The sequence below is a fragment of the Melanaphis sacchari genome, unplaced genomic scaffold (assembly GCF_002803265.2).
Source record: "Melanaphis sacchari strain LSU unplaced genomic scaffold, SCAv2.0 Contig4_pilon_pilon, whole genome shotgun sequence".
NCBI classification, from domain to species: Eukaryota; Metazoa; Arthropoda; class Insecta; order Hemiptera; family Aphididae; genus Melanaphis; species Melanaphis sacchari.
Window position 1 is genome coordinate 8,741,026 of NW_020271335.1, and position 24,941 is coordinate 8,765,966.

Sequence of the window (24,941 nt, forward strand, 5' to 3'; positions counted from 1 at the left end):
CCTCCTTTGCATATAAAGCGGGAAGATATCTTTAGGAAAGAAGGGAGAAATACTTTAAAATACCTAATATACCGATTAACAATAATATCCATAATTTACCCCCTAGGGACTGAAATCACAGAAACCCTGCTACCCGGATAATATAAGCATTTTTCAAACATACCATAAGGACCGCTATAAAGAAGAATGGAATAAAAAAAAAAACCGAAAAAATGCAAACAATTTATAAGACCAAATCACATGCTCTTAGTGTTTCATATTCCTAGAAGAGAATGGTCGTGCTTAGCAGATTCAAAAATTTAAGAGATCAATGGAAAAAAAATCAAGCAATGAAACACCTTGTCGAGAAATGCATGATACACTGCTTCTTGAGAGGCATGAAAAATATACACTTCTATAGAAATGTTGTCCGATAGCTGTCTGAATTTTAGAACAGAAAGGTGATTCTTATTTATATTCATATAAATAATTAGCTATTTTATTTGTTATCGTTGTTATTGTTTAAATTTCACATGAAATATTTATATACCTATCATATCAATTATTGTCATTACTTGGATTAAAATTATATGAATAAATAAAAAATAAATAATTATTTCAAAATATATTTTTATACATAAAGTTGAATACAAAAAACTTATACTTACTATAGTAAGATACCTATAACTATAGACTTAAACGATTATGATAACGTATATTATATATCTTCTTTTATATATTTTACAATCGACATATTAGTATTATTATTATTTAATCATTATAGCTTAATTTAAGGTATACGTGGTTACACGAATAAACTAAAATAATATTATTAAGTATACATCAATGGCCGTTTTTGCCTTTGGGTGCGGCGGTAAACAGCTGGACGTGGGTCTCGCTTAGGTTCGTGCTGTCAACGGACGCATCGTTGTACTCTGTACTATAGCCGCCCCGAAGCATCAGTTCGTCGACGTTTTCGTCGGACGACTCGGGATCTAAGTCTGCCGCTGTGGAAGTGAACGTCCCGGCGGTGGCGGCCGCGGAAGTCGTCTCAGCCTCGATCATTTCCCGTTGTTCCGGTGTCATACCGTCACCGTCATCAAAGTGTTCGGTAGAGGTGACTTCGGCGGTAGTGGTGACGTCTGTGTCAGCAATGGAGGCCGTAGCGGTCGATGGCGGCGTTGACGTCTGTAGGTCTCCTCGTCCGTACCTCCGGTGCACGTAACCGGAAATGTCACCTCCACCACCACCACCACCACCGCCAAACTCTTCGCCCGGTGATGGCAGAACACCACCCACGCCGCCACCCCCATGGTCGGTTCCGTATTCCCCACCTCCACCACTGTGTGATTCTTCGCGGTTCTTGTACTTAATGAAGTATACTTCAGGCTTAAGCGGCTGCGTGACTGGTGGTGGCGGTATGTGTATAGGCGGTGCCTCTTCCTGCTTGGGGTGCAACACGTAAATGAGCGTCTTGTCAGCCGGCTGTGGTGGCGGAGGTGGTATGATGGGTGCAGCGATTGATGGCGGAGTGGGTGACTTGATGAACACGATCTGATAATTCTTCTTAGGTGGCACATTGGGCAGAATGACGCGCTGTTTACGCGGCGGATCGTCGTCAGGTGGTGCAACGTGTACGTATATCGACTTGTGTATGACGGGTGCTTGATGATGCGATGCATAATCATAACCACCTGAACCATAAGCCGAAGATCCACTACCACCACCTCCGCCGCCGCCATAACCAGCCAGAGGGCTGTCGTGCCCAAAATCGGTTGAATCAAATGACGGCGTTATGTGTTGCAGCTGACCACCACTTGATCCGCCGTCAAACGTTGACGACTGATGGAATGGCGCCGCCGGCTCGTTAAAAGGCGATGACGATTGCAGATGTTGCGGAGAAGCCGAGAACGGTGACGAAGATGATGGCATGGTCGGCGAACTGGTTGACCGGAACTCAGATGACGGCACGAAATCTGTGAAACCTGTCGTATCGAAGTTAATATTCTCGCCGCCACCTCCGCTGCTTCCTCCGCCGCCCAACGACTGGTAAAAGCTGTCGGACTGATCTGTGTTATAACCACCACCACCTCCACCACCACCAGTGCCGGTGCCACTCGAAGACGAAGGCCCGAACCCGAAATGATCGACAGCAGCCGCTCCCCTACCTTGGTGGTAGTATTGATGTGAATGATGCTGTTGCTGTGACTGCGGCAATTGGTGCTGCTGTTGCGGCTGTTGTTGTTGCTGATGATTATGTGGCTGCTGTTGATGCTGTGGGTGTTGGTTATAATGGTTATGTTGCTGCTGTTGCTGCTGGTTTCGGGGGTATTTGTGGTGTTGCACATGTTGGTGCATGAAGTACGGTCTGGTGCTGGAAGTTTCAAGCCCTAAGTCCGAAGTGCTGATTGGCACAATGAACCGCTTCAGTGACCGACCGCTAGATCCACTGCCCACATGCGTTGCCTCCAGTGCACTGTCATCATCGTACAGCGACCTTTTCGTATCCTCGTAAGACGCGGCCGCCGTTTCCTCTTCGGCCGATGACGATAAATCGCAACTGACGCATACCACCGTGAAACAAGCGACCGCGGACAGCTGTTAAACACATGTGATATTACGATGATATGTTATTAAAATAATACATTGTTTTATACGTCACGTGTGTACTAAAAAATTATACGTCGTTGACATCGCCTAAAATGCAACATAATATTATATATATAACACTATTTGTACCAACACTACAAGTCGTAGCTAACTGGTAACTCACCCCAGTATACTTAAATTGGTTAAAACACTGATATGCCATTAAATATCACAACGATATGATACCTATACAGCTTAATATAATAAATAACGAAAGCTTTAACACCAAATGTAAAGCTATTAATTGGTAAAATAATTGTTTCACGTCGATAGTAATTGGTCGCCAACATTACGATTTACCTACACACGTGTGAATTTAAATCACGTTTAAAACTAGCGCGTCGAAGAAAATAATTTGTAACATATTTGACTATCGTCGATTTAGGCTTCATAATATATTATTGTATGCGATTGTAACAGTCAAATTATTTCAGCCAAACGTTCTTCATCTCGTTGTATAGAAATTTTCAATTACTTTATAGCACACAAATTTTTATCGACAATATGATAAATTAAAAATTATGATATATCATGAGACGTTCTTAATAAAAATTTCAGTATCTTTCGTTTATTTCTGCACATTATTGCAGTGAAATACAAAAATATACCGAGCCGACTACAATATAATATTTTTATTTATATATTAACTTTTTTATTTTAATATTTAATTACATTAAAAAAAAAAAATCCAACATGACAAAATTCAGTTTTTTTTCAGGCATATTTCCCCATGGTGCTATAGTTCATATCTATCTAAGTTTGTCTTATCTCCAAGATTTAACAAAATGTTCGATATATGAGATTAAAAAACAAAAAAAATTAAAATATAATTTTTTAGTGATTTTTATTATTTTACTTTTACCGTGTTAAGGAGATTGTAAGTTGATACTCGTACAAATCTATGAAAATACATATACGTAATATTAATAATGATATAATAACACAATTCTAGAAATGTCATGTAAATTATTCCAAACAATTTATCCAACGCTATTTTCAAAAATACGTCAAATAATATAACGTCAAAATGTTTAGTTATCCACGAATAGTAAAGAATGCGACGAATGTGACAAATGTCTGTGCACATTTTTCGGATGAGATGTAAAAACAAAATACACAAACGAGTTACAGTTTGGACCACATTCACATTGTTAAAAACATTGGGATAGTTTCAATAGCACAGGATTTTTTTTCCTTTTTTCCAATCGAAGAAAACGAGAGTATTTTTCTATTTCCATTCTGTTTGGTTGACGCTTTGTACTAGGAATTTTATATACCTATATATATATATATATATATAATATATAACCAGCGGGAAAAACCAAAGTTGTATGCGCAAAAATGTATTTTGACGATATTTTACGAAAGCGCTAAAACGTAACACGCATGATTTTTCAGATATAACTTTGGGTTCGTTCTTTCGAATGATTTCGGATTTCAAAACACTCATGAAATAATAAAAAATAAATGAAAAGGTAAAGAAAAATCTATTCTTACCGAGTAAAAATACTTGACGCCCATTTGTGCCGGGTTTCACGACAAACAGTAGATATTATGGTTGGCGTCTTCCACCGTTTGAAACATGTCCGAACTTGTAACCGCAGTTAACGTGACCAAACTAAACGTGAAAATGTATGACTGTGGACACAGTCAGGTTTCCTATTCAGTGGAAAACTCGCGTTGGAGGGGAAACGGTCGACCGACAGCTATATATTATTGCGAGAAAGGACTGCAAGAGAAGGAGAAGCAGACTTTCTTAAACGGTGTTAAGGGCCGTCAAGCAATAAAATATATGTGGCCTCTACTTTTCTGGACTATATATATCATATTAAATATTTGTATATTCGTAAAAAAAAAACGATAAAAAAAAAATTACACGCTGATAATTACTTTTCTTTAAACTCGTTTTTATCGATTTATGTTTTAGAGATGTCTTTAAAAAATATTCAATTCTAAATCAAATAAAATACGTTAAACTGTAATTGAAATAAAAAAACAATATCTATTTCTATATAAGTTTTAGTAACTCTTAAATTTAGTAATTTTATAACTGTTTATATTTTATTTTCTGTTTGCAGGTAAGATATAATGTAATTTCAACCAACATAATAATATTATGTTCGCTTCTCACAAATCAGGTAATTCGAGTATCATTATTATATAATTTAAATTTAAATTGTTAAAAAGCTAGACCTTCTATCATTTTAAAACGTACAGCCGATAAACCTTTTTTGTGAATAAAATCGACTTGGCAGTATTATCATACCTATTTTAACATTTCTGAGCGAGTTTACCGCAAATATAGCTGATATTTATCCGTATATGTCATATTTTTATATCTAAAAAGCTTCATCGCATAAATCAACATGATACGTGTAGATAGTTTAATATGTACTTCAGAATCGACAATATAATATCATAAACATAATAATATGCTATTATTTTCTCGTAAACGAATAGACACACAAAAGTTCTACAGATTAGTTCAATAGGATAAAAATCGTAAATCGAAAGACCGTCTTTTAAATGATTCGTGTTAATTCGTTAAAACGCCATTAAGGCTGAGGCGTTTGTGTGTAATGGCACGAATCCAGGAACGCGTCAACACACACCCTTTCACCACGACTAGTTTCAAAGTTTTCCAGATTTGTTCTTCTCCAATGACTTTCCATAATAATTTTAATCACGACGATTCTCAAACAACAATTGTAGTCTCGTTATACTGCAGCAGTTAAACATTATACTATAATCGAGCAGGAAAAATAATTTCATCGTAATAATTGTAATTCGTTGTAATTTACAAAATCTCAAAATTAAAAAAAAAAAAATCATTATGTTAGTATAGTACTTACTTCACTTAGTTTAATTTTTCAAATATTACTCAACGAATTAATAAATAAATTAAAGACAACAAATAAATAATAATAAACATATTTGTAAAACAAAGAATTAAAACCTTTTCATTTTAAACCTTGAATATTAAAGTTAAAATAGTTTACATTGTATATTTGAGGTAAAGAAATATTCGGTATTAATTTATTTAATTCTATAGTTTACAATAAATAAAGTCATGATATTAATTTAATTTTAACTTTTAATACTTACTACTTACTTTAAACTAGCTGTCCTGACACGGCGTTGGCTGTGTATTAATTTCTTATTTCTTTTTTGACAATTTCGTAGACCGTAGTTAGTGTTTAATTTAATTGTATTGATATCACGTATAATTCACAATTTAATTGTGTGTGTGTGTGTTGTTATAGCACTATTAGAATAAGACCGACGATCGACAGTAAATGAATGCACACGTTTTCACCATATTTTCACATTATCTTTGGTCTTTGACCGTCTACCGCCGGTACCTATTGTGTGCTGCAATCGCAGATTGCCGATTACCTACGACTAGTTTTATTAATACTAGTTATATACTGCGATTAACGTTCAGAAAAAAAATACATATATAGCTATATAAAATCTATATAAACTTTTAAAAAACTTCTTTTACTCTCTTAGAGATCCAATTTTGAAAAATTCTTTCTTAGTGCGCCCCTACATTGCTTAAGGAACCTATGTAAAAAATTTCAAGTCTCTAAACCCAGCAGTTTGGTCTAGACGTTGATAAGTGAATAGGGGGTATCTCCTATATGTATATAGATTTTTTTTAAAAAACCCAGTTACTTATAAGTTATAGCCAATAGAACAAAATATATTATATTTCATCTAATCTATAAATTTCCAACTTTTACACCCCTCTACAATTAAAATTCCTTGCTCAACGCTTGCAATTAATAAAACAATACGCAGATATCTGGTTAAAAATAAGCTTACTAACGTGAAAAAAAAAGTAAAGCTATTGTAATTGTAACATATTAATATATTTTACTATAAAACCAAATAAATAAACTGACTATAATTAAAAGATTTAAAAATTCAACTAATATAAAAATAAGCATTCATTTTAGAACATTTCAAAATTTTAAAAAATACATATGAAGTACCTTATCAACTATGACGCTTATAGCTTGTAAAAGCTTTAAAGAATGCAATAAATTCATCTCTGTGTGTTAAATGAACATGCACACTAAAAAAATCATGTAAAAAATACCTTTTTATGTGTATAAATAAATCAGTGAGGTATTACAGTTATTATAATGTAATAATTTTATTATAATACCTCATTTGTAATACGACCGTAGTAATTTTTTTTTTTAATAAATATGATTAACATTCACACTATTTTATGCTTATAATGTAGTTTATTTAATTAAGTTAAAATAAAACCAAACTTAATTGATTAACTACGTTAAATTTAAATAATGCATTATCATGTTCAAAGACAGGATATTTTAAAATTTTTAATTGTCCAGTAAAAAGTTATTGGCATATTTTCTAAAATCCAATCTCGTTTCTAATTTGATCATTTTTTCCTCTTATACAAAGTGATTGTGTTCGAACGTAATAATATACAACAAATAAAAAGTTTTCTGTAGTATCTACAATAAGTATATGCTATTAATCTTCCGACTTTTTAATTTTTATAATGATAATCAATAAATTATCAAAAATTAGTAAGTACTATAAATATTACTTAACATTTAATTAAAATTTTATTTTAGAAAAAATAATACAATTTAATAAAACTCAAATAAACTAAAAACATTTTTTATTTTTTGTTTTCATTTAAATAAATTATCATCAACCAATATTTAATTAAATTAAATTAAACCAAATAACTATACTATAACTAATATGATTATTTAATAAATTAAAATAAAATGTAAATGATACATTTTATACAGGTTCCAAAAGTGTAGAACTACCTATGCAATATTTAAAAACTCACCATTGATTATACCTAATTTACAAGACAATGTATTATAGTTAAATCATATTTTTTAGGAAAGGTTATTTTTACCAAAATTCTACGCAATTCTTTTTATTTATTGTTATATAATGATATAACAATAAATAAAAGGAATTGCGTATTATGTTATGTTAGTTAATATCTAAATAAATTTTAGAATAAACTTATGAATTAATATATACAAAATCAATTTTGTTTATCAATTTGTTATTTATAAGTATTAATAACAATATCTACCCATACACTCTGCATAAGCCAAGTAATAATCAAATTTAATATTTTTTCATCTATATAGACTATAATATAAATTTTTATCAGACAAAATGAATTTTGTTCAAGAACATTAACACAAAATGTATATTACATTAAAAAAGACCTATAAATTGATTTGCTTACATAATTTATATTACGAATACAATATTCGCTACATAGAAAACCTAATAACAATCGGATAATCACACTATACCTGCTGTGACGAAAATGATATCAATAATGCAATATCTTTATCATCGTAGGTGAAACTAGAGCCTTATGTCACAATGTAATCCATATATATTTTTATTGAAATAATCATCAACTCCATTAATTTCTTTAAATAAATAACTTTGACTTACTAATTGAGTATCGGAAAAAAAGTTTTGAAATCTTTAAATGTTGGTTTTATTTTCGTATAATATTATAATCACGGCTGACGAATATCTGTAAAAAAATATTTTTAATAAACTACCTTTGTATAATATCCTATTTTTTTTTTTTTTTTTTATATGTATTTTATATTTTTATTTTTTCGTATTCATTATAGAACATTTTTTCAGATTTTACCAATAAAAAAGTCTAATTCATTTACGTGAAAATATGGATTACCTACGTATGCAAATTCCTTTGATAGCATACAAAAAAAAATATTATTCCATAGATATGTATGAATAATGTATAAGAAAAAAACATATTAAATCCAAATGTGTTTTTATTGTTCTTTAATGAATTTTAACATTCATAAAAATACTTTTTATAATTTAAATACAGAATTTATTTACATTAAAATAAATGTTAATGTAAATTTGTAATATTTTTGAAGTTTGTTCAAATTTACAATTGCAGTAATAGTTAACTGTTACGGTTTCGTATATACTTATTATACTGTTATACGGGTGAAATGTTCATACGTTCATAACGTATGACGACTTAAACTCGATTACGCGAATTGAATGCAAGTATTATAAAGAATAAAATGAGGTCCTATTATCGTTAATGTTTCACATATTATCATGTATACTTTTGAATTTTGTTCAAAGTATAAAAGTACGTCGAATATATTATATAAAATACAGAGTTTTTTTTTTTTTTTTGTAATGCGAGTTAAGTTAAGTTAGTAATAATAATATAATATGATCGAATTTTTCACACACCAGTTGTATATCGTACTGCACTATGTCTTGCATTATAGTCTATAGGTAATAATAATATTTCATATTTGTATATATTATGTTATATACGCAAACAATGCAATCGTAATAATAATATATACCTAGATGATACAAATTAATGTTGACACGTCCATGTACCTACGCAATGAAGTCAATTACATTTAAACCATTCACATGAATATTAATGGAACACTACTCGAGAAGATTAAATTATTAATACAACACGTTATATCTATTATTATATAATAATAAATAGTTCGAATTTCGTAGAACAAACTATCGTACAATATTATTTAGTTGTAATACCTACGGTTGTGCACATGAAAACGTACATCATAATTTATAGAAAAGGTACCAGCTATAATTATCACACTGTCGCCGTTTTCCGCGTCAACTGTGTGGTTAAGGCGCAGCATAATATTATGTATACTAGATAATTTAAAATATTCAACTACTTTGTTATTTCGTCAGGTGCAGTTGGTTATAAATGACTTGTGAAATCGTTTTACTTAAATAATATTATTTTTTTTTTATTTGGCGAACAACAAGAAAATTATAAACACGGTCCACGGTGATGGTGGAATAGTGTACAAGCAGGTATCGATCTGTATAATAGGTTACAGCGTTATACCCGCTGCGGCACGCGCATATTATTACGGTCCAATGACGTTTTAACATTTTGGTGTTGTGTTTTATATATTATACGAGTGTACACTATGACTTATGGGCATGGATAACCCGTCGAAATGGAATCTGTTAACGTCGGTGACGGCGGCGGCGGCTTAATACCGCTAAGTACCGGCAGACAATATACACGCTGCAACACACAGTTTAATTGATTAAATACAAACGATCACGTTCGCCGCCTGCAATTCGACGATTCTACAACTGAAGATTTGTCACGTTTAAGTTCGGTCGTTCATAAAATGTTTATTAATGTATTATATGTTTACGTATATGCTTTTATATGTATTTATGTATATTTATACACATATAAGTGTAATATGTCAAAAAACATGATTAATTACCAACCGATCTAATACGCTTTTAATTTTGTTCATTTACACCGTAAGCGTTACCGAAAGCTGCAGCTTATACTGTATAATATATCGTCCTGCCTACACACAATACGATCATATTATACTGAAATGTATATTTAAAATATTGGTACACGATAAATATTAAAATATAAAGAATAGGCAGTACATTCAACATAAAAACCTTCGCAAAATGTTTTCTTACTGCTAAAAATTTGACATTATTTAAAAGAAAATTATGTCTGTATGTATATCTAAAGGATTTTTAAAACTATAACAGATTAATATAAACAGATGATCACTATTTTAAATTATATTATGATTTAATATTCACAGTTATAAATTTTATCACTGTAGAGATTATCGGTAATAAGTATTCATAATTTAATCTTTATACAAATATTTTAATTTAGTTTGGTATGAATATATTTTTATATTTCTTCTCAAAACGTTTATATAAATTACATCAGCAAAAAATATGATAACAAATTATTATTAACTTATAACTATTGAAAATAAATAGATAAAATATAAGTTAGATTCAAATGATGTATGAACCATAATATATAATATCTATTCTATATCGCATGTAAAATCAATAAGTTTTAATGAAATTTAGTAAATAATATAACTTAACTGTTCCACATGAGAGATTCAACTTAAATCATTGGAGTCCAGAAAATCCCATTGTTATCTGAAAAGTAAAATCTATAGTTCCTTTAATATATGGTTAGCTTTTGTTATTTATCATAATTCGAATAAATATCCAGTAAGATAATTAACTTTAAGAGCAATAAGTTTTTATAGGTATTTTAAGATGTTAAGATATTTAATACATCTATAATACTCTTTTTCGATAGTTTTTTCCATAAACTTTATTTTATATTTCATGATTTATTTCCATATGAAATTTAAAAACAAGAATATTGAAAGGATCAAAAAATATATTATTTTTATCGAGACAAAAGTTAATAACAACGTGGCTCATGTAAACTAAAACGTGTCATTAGGCCTTCAAAATTTATGATATTTATGTAAATAATGCATAATACTCAACAAAGTTACTGAACTTTTTAAGTGTATCGTAAAGTACTCAACAAATATAATACCATTACGTAATTATTATTGCTCATAAAATTAATGGATTTTCTTTAGTCAAACTAATGAAATACCTAAGCAAAGTAACTACAACAAATAGTTCAAATTTTTTTTTGTACCGAATCTTTCAACCATTAAAATAAAATTGAAAATGATCTATTATACTCATATAAAAATAAATGTATAGAAATTATATAAACAAACAAAATTAATCCGTATTACAAAACATTTAAAATTAAATTAATAATAATTATCTAAAATGTATCTTATGGGTTTTACCTTTTAGAATATATGTTTATATAATTTTTAATTTTATATTTCAGACCTTTAGACATCTATAGAAATGTATAATATTCTTAACATAAAGAAACCAAATTTTATTAATGGGAGTTTTTTATTTTTCTTCCTTAGTAGTTAGTATAAATTTACACAGAAATACATAAGTAAGTACCACTTTATTAATATACCTTCATATTTTATCTACATATATGTGCATTTATTTTGTAAGAAAACTTCAGTTTTTTACAACAGGATAGATGGTATTTAACGAGACAAAAATCCTAAAATGTATTTGATTTCTAAGTATAGAATGCCAAATACTTGAACTTTTAAGGTTGTAAATCGTTGACAGTATCTCGAAATTTCAAACATCCATGAAATTAATGTTGTATTTTAAAACCTAAAATTAATTTGGTATTATTTTATTATATATAAAAAAAAAAAACATAGTTTATTATTATTACATTTTAATCTATTTATAACACTAATTATTAAGTATTGATACAAAGATAATACACTGAATAATTTCAATATATTAAATTGTATTTTAGATATTTAATTTTTATAATATGCGTTAAAGCTAAATATTAATTGTTATTTTTTTGTGAAGATATTAAATCTAATAAATCGCATATACTTCGATCTAATGGAGTATTTATTATAAATTACAAAAAATAAAAATAAAAAATAATTAAATCAAATTAAATAAATAATTATTTTTATCACAGAATCACGGTGTAACCCAAATTTAAATATTCGGACAATCGTAAACAAGATTTAAAAATGTAGGTATAATTAAATGTTTAATATTAAAATAATTATTAATTTTTAATTTCTATCCACGATAAAAAAAAAAAAAAATCCGCAAGTATTTGATGAATCTAATAATATAGTAGAAATAATTCATTTATCTTAAATCACTTTGTAGTTATATTAATAAATTTAAAAAATAATCATAGAATGAATAATAATTTTTTCTTATGCTTTAGTTACAATAATTTTATAATTTATTACTATAACTAAGGTACTTAAAACAAATAAAAACATTTAAAAAAATCCGAATAACATTTTGTGTCTAGTATTGTCCATAGTTAAGCTTCGTATTCTATATAATAGCCAATTCATCTGGTATGAATACAGTCTGACCATTGTTTCAAAATGATAACTCAACAAAATTGATTTATGATTATTATGAAATAATATTTTATTTCATAATAAATATCATACAACGATCAAATTATTCCTTTATATTAATTGCAATGAGAATAATATAAGAAATTACACAAAATACAATCCTGGTCATTTTTAATACACAATACACAACTCATGCCAGTACCTGAATAGAAATATATTTTTGTTTTTATTTTTATTATGAATGAATATAATTATCATATTTAAAAAATCAATACTTAACACAAACAAATTATGTATTGCTAGTTTTAATGTTATCCTGAATAAACTATTATCAAAGTTAGTTAAAAATGAGAACATAAACTGTGCTTAAGCGATTAAGCTTATAACAAGATATGAGAATTTGAGTATGTAATATTTGGAATGCTCATATCATGCTTAAAAATTAAAATATCAAAAATTCCAAGGCTTAAGGACAGATAATGTTTTTAACCTTAGCTTAAATAATTGGTTAATTCACCCTAATATCAAGTTTACAACACTCAATTAGTTCTACTGAACGCAAATTTTATATTTGCTATATTTATTAATTATATGTTTGTAAGATAGAGACATACATACGGGGTAACATCCTCTTAATAAAACCAAAATATGTTCCAAACTTGTTTTTTAAATTAGCGCTTTTATTTTACTTGTATATCGCTATAGATATTTATTATAATTTTTTTCAACCAACTGAAAATTTTAAAAATTTTCTTTTACAAACACAATTTGTGTTTAAATATCAATTTGTAACTCAAAAAATGCAAACAAACATTTCAATTCAAAAATATTCTATACGCGTTACGCTTTAAATAAGCAACATGAATGGTATTTTTTTTCAAATAAAATGGTAAGTTACTATATTATTTAGTTTTAAAATAACTTCTTATTAGATTGTAAATATCATTGATTCCGATTCTTTTAAAATTGTTCATAATCATAAAATGCTGTAACATGATTCACGAACAATCCTTAATCGAATGATATGTCTATTTAGCTTTTGCATTTATAATATATATCATACATCTTACCTATAAATGAATTATACAATTTAAAAATAAAAATGATAATAATAAAAACAACGCTACAAATAAATAGAAATAATACTATAATGATTTTGTATTTTATATTATTAAATAAATCATTCAGTAATAGTATAGCCAAAAGAAACCATCACAGTTATACATACTATTGATAAATATTAACATTATTTATATTAATAGTTTTTTTTATTGATCTTATTTAAGAAGCTCAGCAACTAAGGCCATTACCATTTATACTCTTATAAATAGTTAATGCATTTAATAATTTAAACTAAAAGCTAATAGACTCGTATACTTAAATTGTAAACTTTTTAATTATTATTATTTACCTATATTGTGATGCACGTCATATTTTATTATCTAATCGTAGAATATTGTAATTTACTAACTTTACAGAGGTGTAAAGGTGAATCATAAATCACACTGACATTTAAGTAGAAACGTAGTGAATAATATTATTCGCTTTGATCATCCTAACTTTATTGTAACTTGTAGTATCCTATTAATTTGTAAATAGGAATAGGTATTTGTTACAAAATATTATAATTATATACAAGTATTATACTATTTATTTTGTTAATGTATATGTTATTTACACGACTCGTTACATTTAAATATATTCGTATAATTATAATAGTTGTATCCTTTTAATTCAAAAAAAAAAAAAAACATTTTTATTTTGCATACATATTTTTAAACTATGATGAACTTTTGTAATTTTATTTTCATTAAAATCATTAAATAATACAATATTAACTTCATTATTTTTACTATTCAATCATGACAAAGATACTAAAGCCAATTGCTTCAAAAAATTAATAAATACTTATCACATTTTTAATTATTATTTTTATAAAATTAATATCTAACTAATTTATTTGTCTAGTTTCCCTATTATTTTAATTATTTCTTCATAGAATTGTAGTATGCAGATTAACCACAATAATGCGTATATTAAAAAAACATTAATCACAATTCACAAATTCCATGAAATGTAACTTACAATTTCTATTCATTAACTAACTTATCCACCAAATGTATTGAATATTATAAAGTAAATAAAAAAAATATATATAATATTCTTCAACAACATTATATGTTATTTATTGTGTTCCATTTCACACAAAAATTGATCGGTGTTAAAATATGTTCAACGAGCATCCATAGCCAAAAACGTTGAGCATTTATAATAAAAGCTTTGATGTTGTCCAACAAGAGTGTCCATAAATCATTCCGATTTTAAGCTATACCCGATATAATATTTGCACACTTCACAAGTACTTACACACGCAGAGAAAAATTGTAAAGCCAAACGAGAGCCCTTTAAACATCGACAAGAGGCACATTCAACGCTTCAAACATTTTATACAAATACTTATTTGTGATCGCATATTTGACAAAATAATAAAATAATATTTTTTTGTTACTTCTCTAAGAAAAACATATACTTTTACATATAATATTATGTTCAACCATGTTGTACGCACAAATTATGCCAAATTTATAATTAGAAAATAATTCATTGATAATTCTTTAATATCATTTAAAATGTATAAAGGAATTTTTTATTCATAAAATCGTTTGTTGGATAAAAAAATACATACACATTTACTTGAAAAATATATTTTTTATCATTTGCATATCTCTGATATTTTTATTAGATGAATCAAATTTATATAAAACATGACGAGAAAAAAATTATTGTATCACAATATATATTTGTTTATAATTTTAAAAGAGCACTGACTACGACAATTACAATGCAACTATGAAATAACTGCTTGGATGACTTATTGCTATCAGATTGGATTACCTATCGAACAATCAATCTGTACATATAATATATATAATATATATGTATGTATCACGGGTGATTTAGAACTTTTTCAGTAGATTAAACTTAAAAAAATTCGAAATTTTTTTTACCAACTTGAATTTGATACATAAAAAATATAACAACAATTCTATATTACAAATCTGTATTAAAATGCACATTTAAACGAGATATTTCTACCTTTGTTTAAACCAACATAACAGAAAATATCAATACTTTTAAAACATTTTATTAAAATCTTCAATTACAATCGGATAATAATACACGTGTAAATGAAATGAATATACCTGCAGGGGTTGTTGATATTATGAAAATATCAGATGACCTGTACACTATAGCAATGATTATTATAGTTATTATTTGAATAATTTATATATAATATACTTATACACATAAGTGACGTATGCATATAATCCGTGGATACTAATACTTACTCATAATAATTCAATAGAAAATTTTGTAACCTACTAGAAAATGTATAAAATATACAATCATCGATGCTTTTTACTTAAAGAAATTCCAACGTACAGTTGAACAATCAAATTTACAAAATACAGTTGCTAAACCTATAGATACCTGTCATTAGAAGTTAGAACCTGCAGTTTTTTTCATAGATCCTTCACCGTAATACATAAGTTATATATCTAATACCTGATGAAGCTCTGTTTAACTCTATTTGCACGGTGATTTTTAAGTTATTCGTTATCAATGATTTTAGTGACTAGTACTTAAATAAGATAACAAAAATAATCATAATAATAATAATAGTCGTTGGATGTGAAGAAATAGCATGTGTACACTACGTACTATTCGTAGGTACTACTAGTGTGTACTTACTCGAATCGTGATAATTATAACGAGAGACAGAATAGTTAGCGTAACGAAACGGTCTGACAATTGTTCGATTGTCACAAAGATCCAACGGAAGTGCGTGATAGGTTTATATAATAATATATCATTCATGTCAATAACTTACCGAACGACGGATAATTCCGCTAATAGCATTATAATATTTGTGTTACTAGTGTTGGATATAATAAAAATCTTCGATTGTATCAAATAAATTATAATACAATTATTGTCATGTTAGGTTATTCTTAATAATTAGTCATTAAAGTAATAAATAATAATCCTTTGTAGTTCACATTTTATGAACATTATTATGATATCTTCGTTACAACAATCATCAGTAATATTTCAACTAAATATATGATGATAAACATATAGCAATCTACATAGATCATATCGAAGTTTAAGTTAGATACTAACAATATGCAATACTTACCTAATATTAAAAATCTTAAAAAAACTATAAATACCATAACGTATAATAATTGAGTAAGATACCTATATTTTATCGTTCAAGCGTCCTTCTCAGAAAATTAATACAATAAAACAAATCACATTTAAAATTATAGTATATAGTATATAATATACGAAATAGCATGACGAAAAGTTTTTATTATTTAATATTAATACTAATTATATCATTCTAGTCTATATTAAACTAGGATACATTTTTTACTTTTTACATACCTAAGTGAATAGATTTACCCTGAATAGAGTTTTTTAAATTGATTGTCAGTTTATATTTAACTAACATCAAGTTAAACATTTTTAATTATTCTCAAAGAAAAAATTCATACACTTTTTGTACCACCTTGGGAATAAATATCCTAAGTATTATATATAATATATAAAATATGTATAATGCTTAACAATTTAGAGTTATTAAAAAATTAAATATGTAACAATAATTTAATGAAAAAAAAAACAAGTAACACAATTAACAATAAATAAGGCTATCAGAGGTCTACTAATATAATGTATTATAATATACAATAATAAACTATTTAAAAATGTTAATTTTCTAGGATATATTTCGTTAAACATTTACGTTCTGTTGTATAATTTGCACGCACACATTTTTATATTAACACAAACAATTTGGTTAATGCATCTAAAAATGTAAACAACTTTAAAAGTCAAATGGTGTAATAAAATTCAAATCTACTTTAGCTTAACCTAATAAAATATTAAGCTACTCAAATGTTGGTTAAAGCAATTATTCGCCATTTTTTTTTACAAAAAAAAAAAAAATTGTGCTTATTTATAAATGAAATGATGATCAACAATACTACAAATAAGAATATTTTTCTCATTATAAAACAAGTAAGCTGGAGAATCTCAAACGACACATTTTGCTTCAATACACATAAATGTGAAGAGCTTAGATGAAATACAACCGAGTAATGGTGTCGTTTTATCATTGAACCCGACACCTGGTCTTTAGTGGAATACCGCTGCTAGCGACAACGACCAAAAAAAAAAAAAAAACAATCTTCTTTGAACACATGACTCTCTAAACAGGAAATTATAGATCAGAACATTTCTTATAGAAAAAAAAAATGGATGGTTACAATGACTACACTAAACACAAATAATTACATGGATACATCAATATACCACATTACCACATCCCTAAATTCCAAAATCATAGCTTCAATATTTATTAAAAGTTATAAATAGTTTACAAAGTAAATTTATAAAGGAATATATTCATACTTGTATATACTTTACAAAGTTAACTTACGTTTTACAGATTAGTGAATAAAGTCGTGTCACCATATACGAATACAAATGTAAAGAACTAAATTTTATAATATAACCGTCAGCCACATTTATGTAATGATTAAGATATTTATATTTATGTATATAACTAATTAAGATCTTTCTTATAATAGTTAAACACCAAAACTAAAATTTTGGAAATCAAAATTTATTGTTAAAATACAAAAAGAAATATTATTAATTATAAATAAAAAAATGTTTTTAATAATATATATATAATACAAGCTTATAATACTTTTGATCCCCAATTTACAAGCTAAATGCAATTTATTGCCAAAATTTAGATTACTCTTAGTAATTAAGATTAAAACATTTTTAATGGTCCAAAAAGTGATGAGCAATCCAAAAAAAAAGAAGTTAAATAAACCCCATATCATTGCTTGACCAACACTTGCATTCATCGCATTTACTATCTAAAAATTTTGTTTCGTAATGACTTCAGATTACAAAAAAAAAAAAAATGTTTTCAAAAAGTTTACACTTTGAAAATAAATGAATGTTCAATTTAAAAGAATCGCGTTGTACTTTTATGATACAAAGATCTAAAATTAATATGAATTAAATATTTTTTAACTCATTAAAATTATATTGGTACAATATAATTGTAATTACTAATTACTAATTATTATACTAATCTTATTATTTTACTAAAACAAAAACATTTAAAATATAAAATACATTATATTAAAATGTATATTTAATGATAAATTAAATAATTTTAATTGCCTCAAAAAAATTAAAACGTCCATGAAATTTAATTACATAAATTAACAATATTTTATATAAATCATTATAAAAATAATACAATTGAATTATTATTATGTACAAATATAATGGATCTTCTTTGTATAGTTACATTTTATTTAATATTACTAATTTATTTCCTAATTATTTGTAAAACATATTTTATTAAATATTTGGATTGACAATACAACTATAATAAAAATTTGAAAATATAGAATATTTATTATATTAGGAGTTTATTTAAAGTATTTATATAACATTAAATTTAATAATAATAAACAATATACAGTATTAAGAATAAATAATTTAATGAGAATATAAAGTATAAATAATTCTATTTTTAGTAAAATAACTATTCTAACAATATTTTTAACGGGTTTTAGAATTTTGAAGTGATACCTACTACAAATAATATTTACTGCGTTAAATATAAATAAATATAATTTAAATTTATCTAGCTTTAAGAAATATATATTTTTTTTAAAGTTAGGTATGTAATATTATCATCAAAAAAATATAATTTAACTAAAATCTGAACAAAATGTGTTTGTATAAAATTAATTACTATAAACTAATACAGAGCCAACAGACAGTTCATAAAAAACAACGTTTACGATCTTAAGTTATGTAGGTATCTACATTTATAGTTAATTTGCATTAATCAAACTATAACGTACATACGCCCAGGTTCAAAATTCGCAGACATTACTACCTACTTATAATCAATTTATATTTCTTATATTAATCTGCAGATCGTCATACAACGAGTTGTAACCGGAATTGTACGGTGCACGCGAAATTTTCCATTTCACGTCGTCGGTTCCGCAGACAATAACCCATACTTAATTAATATGAAATACAATTCATTTTTTTTTTTCAACCAGGGAAAAACAAAACAGGTTTTCAGTTCCACACGTACGGATTTCGAAACTAAATAAAATTAAAAACAAAAATAAAAAAGAACTCAGAAATACACACGTATACAAAAATACTGCAGGTGTATATAGTTTTTCCCAGACCGATTCAGTCACGTAGAAAGTGGAACGAATAATATTCATTCACGATAGGGTCGCAGACTTTTTCGCTACCTATATGAGTTTTTTTACATTTTTTAGCTTCTCTTATATATGTGTATGAGTATGCAAGTGTATATTTATAATACATGAACATGTTTTTTTGCACGGCGCGGGTGGTTAGTGTCACGTACGAAACGGGAAGTGCGTAAAAATGTTAGCTGGATGTTTGGGTCGCATATGCGCAAGTTAATATACTGGCGCCCCGCGAAACGTCATCAACTCTTTCCCCCACCGCCCATATTGTGGCCACGGGCCTAAACTCGGAAGGTTTCATTTTCATTAGCACACTAAGTAAGTACTCACATCTTTAATATAGAAATGAATTATCGAACAGAAAAAAATACTACCTACATGGAATATATTATTATACATAAGTACATAATGCATATATTATATATTATTAAATCTATGATGTACAAGATGGAAGAGATTAAGGTCAATCGATTTTTGAGAGTTTTTTGAATTATTATAATAAATAATAAGCAATATATCGTGACATACCATACGTCGTATAAGCTGTTCGAAATGTTAACACAAAAAGTTAGATCATTTTTCGTAATTTTTTTCTTAACGAAATCAACGTGTTAAAACACTTAATGGTTATTTAATAAATAAAAAAAAAATGGCATATTTTTAGCAATCATTTTCTCATATTTTATGTTTAACGATTCGCGATATTAATTTATTTAGAAACACACACACATATATATATATATATATATATACTTAATATCTTTAAGCAAAAAAATAACAATTGACATTTTTTTCTTTTAAAGCAACAATATAAAATCATTTAAGGCAACATCTATTGCTATCAGTATTGCTTCAATTCATTTTGATAAGTCATGACTCACGAAAAATGACTATGTTTTATTTTTTAGTGATTAAATAATTTGTTAATATATTTCAAATTAATTAGCTAACAAAAATAAAATTGATTGATATAATTATAATAACATAATCAAAAAAACATTTTAATGGGTGTCTAGTTTTATGTAAATCAAAATGCATTAATAATACGAGTCAACTCAAGACTCTAATAATTTATCATAATACCTACTCTTATATCGTATATTTACTATAAATGCTTATTATTAAATGTAATGTTTAATGAAATGTTGTGAGTATATTAAATATTAATACATATTCACACCAAATAAACAATCGTTCGTTATTTAATTTTATGTATTTTAATTATAAGCTCCAAATTGAAATATTTTTAAGCATATAGCGAATTACTACACTTCACATATCAAAATAATATATCTAGTTAATTATATTTTGCAAGATTTAAAAATATTACGTCTTCGATCTCGATCCTAATTGATAAGTGAGTACCCGTAAATGTTTTCTGATTTCAAGTTTTATTGTTTTAATATAAAAACAACTTTTCGTAATTTACAAATAACAGAAAATAATATAATAATTATATTGTTGCATTTATCATTTCATTCATTTGAATTCATTAAGTTTTACCACATCTCTCCTCAACATTTTATTTAATTATAATATAAAAATAACCTTAGTCCCATAAATTATTAATTGCTTAAGATGTGTGTGTATCGATTTTTCAACTCATTGATTTTTCACAAAGTAATTTTATTTCATTTCGTGTTTACTACCAAACTTTTCTGGCGAAAGAAAAGTTATATATGGTTGTTTCCTCTATAAATTCAACAAAACTTCCTACCAAGATGAGATCAAAAAAACTTTTTACGTCCGTTTTCATTGACGACACCGTTCAGTTTCATCAACCCTCGTTCGTTATACACTTCATAAATAATGAATTATTTTCGTTTGGTTTCAACTATAAATGTGTTTTATTGTTTAAATAATATTATGTAAGTATAGATAATAATTATATTTTCCAAATGTCTACACATAGTAATTTATCGACTGAAATATGTAATTGCATGCGTGTATATTTTATTTTCTAACTCGAATTCTTATAATTGGCAAATATTTATAAAAAATATTATTTTTTTAATACATTAAATATAATACTTAGAATAATAGCTGAAATAAATGTTTTTAAATTGAAAAAACAATAATGAATTAAGTATTACTTTTTATTTATTTATTGATCAAGGATAAATTCAGCTTAGATACTGAGCCATTAACACTGCTAAGTACAATATTTTTTTTTTATTTTTAGAGATAAGGACTATATCATTTGGATAAAATCTTCCAATACAATAAAAAAAAAATTAATAACATTTTGGCTATTTAAAAATTATAACTTAACATACAAAACTGTAAATTGAAAATTGTATTGACAATTTTTATATTTATACAACAAAATAAATAATAGATTTTAAAACGTATCTATTTAAAATGTATTTTTATAAAATTAACTGTACTTTTGAATATTATTATACTTACTATAAGTGATACTCCATAAATTATAATGCTTATATCGATCACTGATGTTAAAAGCTTGTTGAATTATGTATTAAGTTTATTCATCAAAAGGTATAAATGGCTGAAACAAGTAAAATGCACAATGTAAGATAATTTATTAACAACCTACTGAAAATGTTTACATTTATACATATAAATACCATATTTGATTTAAGGCAACAACGTTTACCGAGTTTTCCATAAATTATGATTTAACGTTCTCTCTAGTGCGCAGCTATATTCAATGTGAATACTACAATCAATTAACTACTAAAATACTAAATATTTTCAAGTTTTTTTAATAAAACTGTATTTTATACATAATTTACTACACAAATACGTTGTAAAAATACAAAACATATCCAAATAATATCTGACGATGATAATAATGATAATTATTATTATTATAGTTATTATGTTGTTTCACTAATTAAGTGTACAATAATTCACATTTGGAACTTTACTTTAGTTTTATGCTAAAACAAAATACAATAAAAACGTCAACTAATAAATCAAACAGGTGTTTGTGTGTTAAGGGATAGACGGGTGGACATTAAAAGCCAATAGATTGCTAATTTTGTATAAACGAAAAGTGCTAAGGGAAAAAAAGTTAATTTGGGTTGAAAAGTAAAGATGTAAGGTACGTAGGTTATCTCGGATTGTCATGGCTCTGCAAATCCCATCGAAACGTTTTACGTACCTTCTCAATCGTGTGCGTGTACAAACAAAAAGGCTTTGCACAAATGCCGCCATATATCGTTTTCCGGTTTCTCATGTAAGTCTTCGTTTGTCAAAAAAAAAAAAAACAAAAAAAAAAAATAAACTGTTGGAAAAAAATCTCAAAATGAATTTTAGAAGTAAACCACGTAATATAACAATATTTATTTTTTTTTTAAGTAAAAAGTGTAGTATAATTTACAGCTGAATTTATTAAAGTAATCTGGTATTCAAATCGAATTTAAAAATAATAACAAAGTGTTAACTTTAAAATAATTAACAATCATTCGAATGGAAAACTTGACCAATGTGTGTATGTCTTGGAAAAAGCTATTTTAATTAGAATAAGTTATACTTCACGATTAAATATAATCTAATTAAAAGTTTTTAATATAATCTAGTAGGTATGATTTTAAGATGAATATAATGTTTAAAGAAAAACTGTTATAAATTAACAATTTACTTTAAAAAATATATGTTTAACACGTCCAGTTAGTATTTTATAAAATGATTAAAACATACTATAAAAATAATTCCAATATTTTTTGAAAATATTTTTTTTTAGATATTAAGCATGATAGTTTTAAAATATTAAAAGCTAAATATTGTTAGAATAAAAACATTTGAATAATATTATCAATAACGTTTCAATACATTTTTAAAATTAATATAATAATCAATAGCCAAGGTTGGGTTATTGATGTATCTACATTTCAATGAAAATCATTATAAATTAATGTTTTGAGGATAATACGTAATTATTTATTTTATAATTGTCAAAAAACATTTTTTTTTACTTCACTACAAAAATTAATCAATATATACATTTTATTAAAAGTGAATTAAAATTCGTATTAATACTAATAATATTGACTCAGACATTTAGATTCTAACAATATTAATATAAATTTAAAAGCTTATAAAGTACTTTAATTTACCTGAAAATTGACTAGATTCATTTCAACTAAAGTAACCTACGAACATATATAGTATACAATTCACACATAAAATAGACTAATTTTAATTTTTAATTTTAGTAATCTTAGTCGAAGTTAAAAATATGTTAACGCATTATTTATGTAAAATTTAAAACTTTTAAAAATGTTAAGCTTATTTTACAATAAAATTTGATTATTTTTATATCATTAACATTTTTAATCAAACATAATTTATGTTATCAAAAAATATTTGTTAATACAAATATTTAATTTACATAATTCTGTTATTATTTATTATATAATACATACAATATGCTCAAATTCAAAAATTATGTTACTTAGTGAACCACTAGTAAATATGTGTATGTGACAAATCGTGTTCATCAGTCATCATGACAAAAAAACGAACAAACGATGGGCACGAGATGGGCCCAAAAGTGGATGGCAATGTGTTGTCCTGCAACGGGACGGTCGGAAACGCATTAATCTTGTCAACACCTTCAGCTCTAGCCAAACCTGCACATATGAGTAGAACGACTACAACCATAAAATAAATATTAAACTTTTGACAGATATAACATACATACAACACTCAATGCATTCCTAACCGATATCAAACGACAATATCAACGCGTGCCATACGTTCGTGTATTTGATTTCAACCTCCATCGTCATCAGACTATATTTTTTTAAATTTAGTTTACAATAATAGTAATACTAAATATGCCGATCGTCAAATATTCTAACATAACCTCCGCAATAACATTGCAATACCCTTATAATATAAATAGTCCTTTTACATTGAAATTCTCTGCTGTTGAAATACTTAGATTATATTTCAATTTTTATATCCCCCCCCCTGTCAACTGAAAACGTTGTTGCTGGAATATTTGGAAAGGTTCGTTTTATCATAACATTTCAATGTTGCAAAATATATGTATACAATAGTATATAAATTTTATATTTAAATATTATTACCTTTTTCAAGCAATCAATTTCATTCAACTAAACATAAATAATAAATAAAATGTTGTTGTCACAAAGTCGATCTT

The 24,941-nt window shown here is 26.5% G+C and overlaps 1 protein-coding gene and 1 long non-coding RNA gene across 2 annotated transcripts in view; one reads left to right on the forward strand and one right to left on the reverse strand.

Annotated features, from left to right (window-relative positions):
* Positions 1-24,941, forward strand: part of LOC112598689 — a 177,103-nt gene that overhangs the window by 125,250 nt on the left and 26,912 nt on the right. The window lies entirely within an intron of this gene.
* Positions 705-4,257, reverse strand: LOC112598688 (DNA N6-methyl adenine demethylase-like). The gene is made up of 2 exons (XM_025345227.1): positions 4,126-4,257; positions 705-2,577 (listed from the first exon to the last, which is right to left on the reverse strand). The coding sequence occupies exons 1-2, from the start codon at positions 4,147-4,149 to the stop codon at positions 823-825; spliced, it is 1,779 nt and encodes a 592-aa protein (XP_025201012.1). The 5' UTR covers positions 4,150-4,257; the 3' UTR covers positions 705-822.

Excerpts from the sequence above, each read along its gene's own strand:
- LOC112598688 (XM_025345227.1), bottom strand. The coding sequence starts at position 4,149 with ATGGGCGTCAAGTATTTTTACTCG. Across the intron at positions 2,578-4,125 it reads GCGTCAAGTATTTTTACTCG|CTGTCCGCGGTCGCTTGTTT; the intron begins GTAAGAATAGAT and ends TGTGTTTAACAG.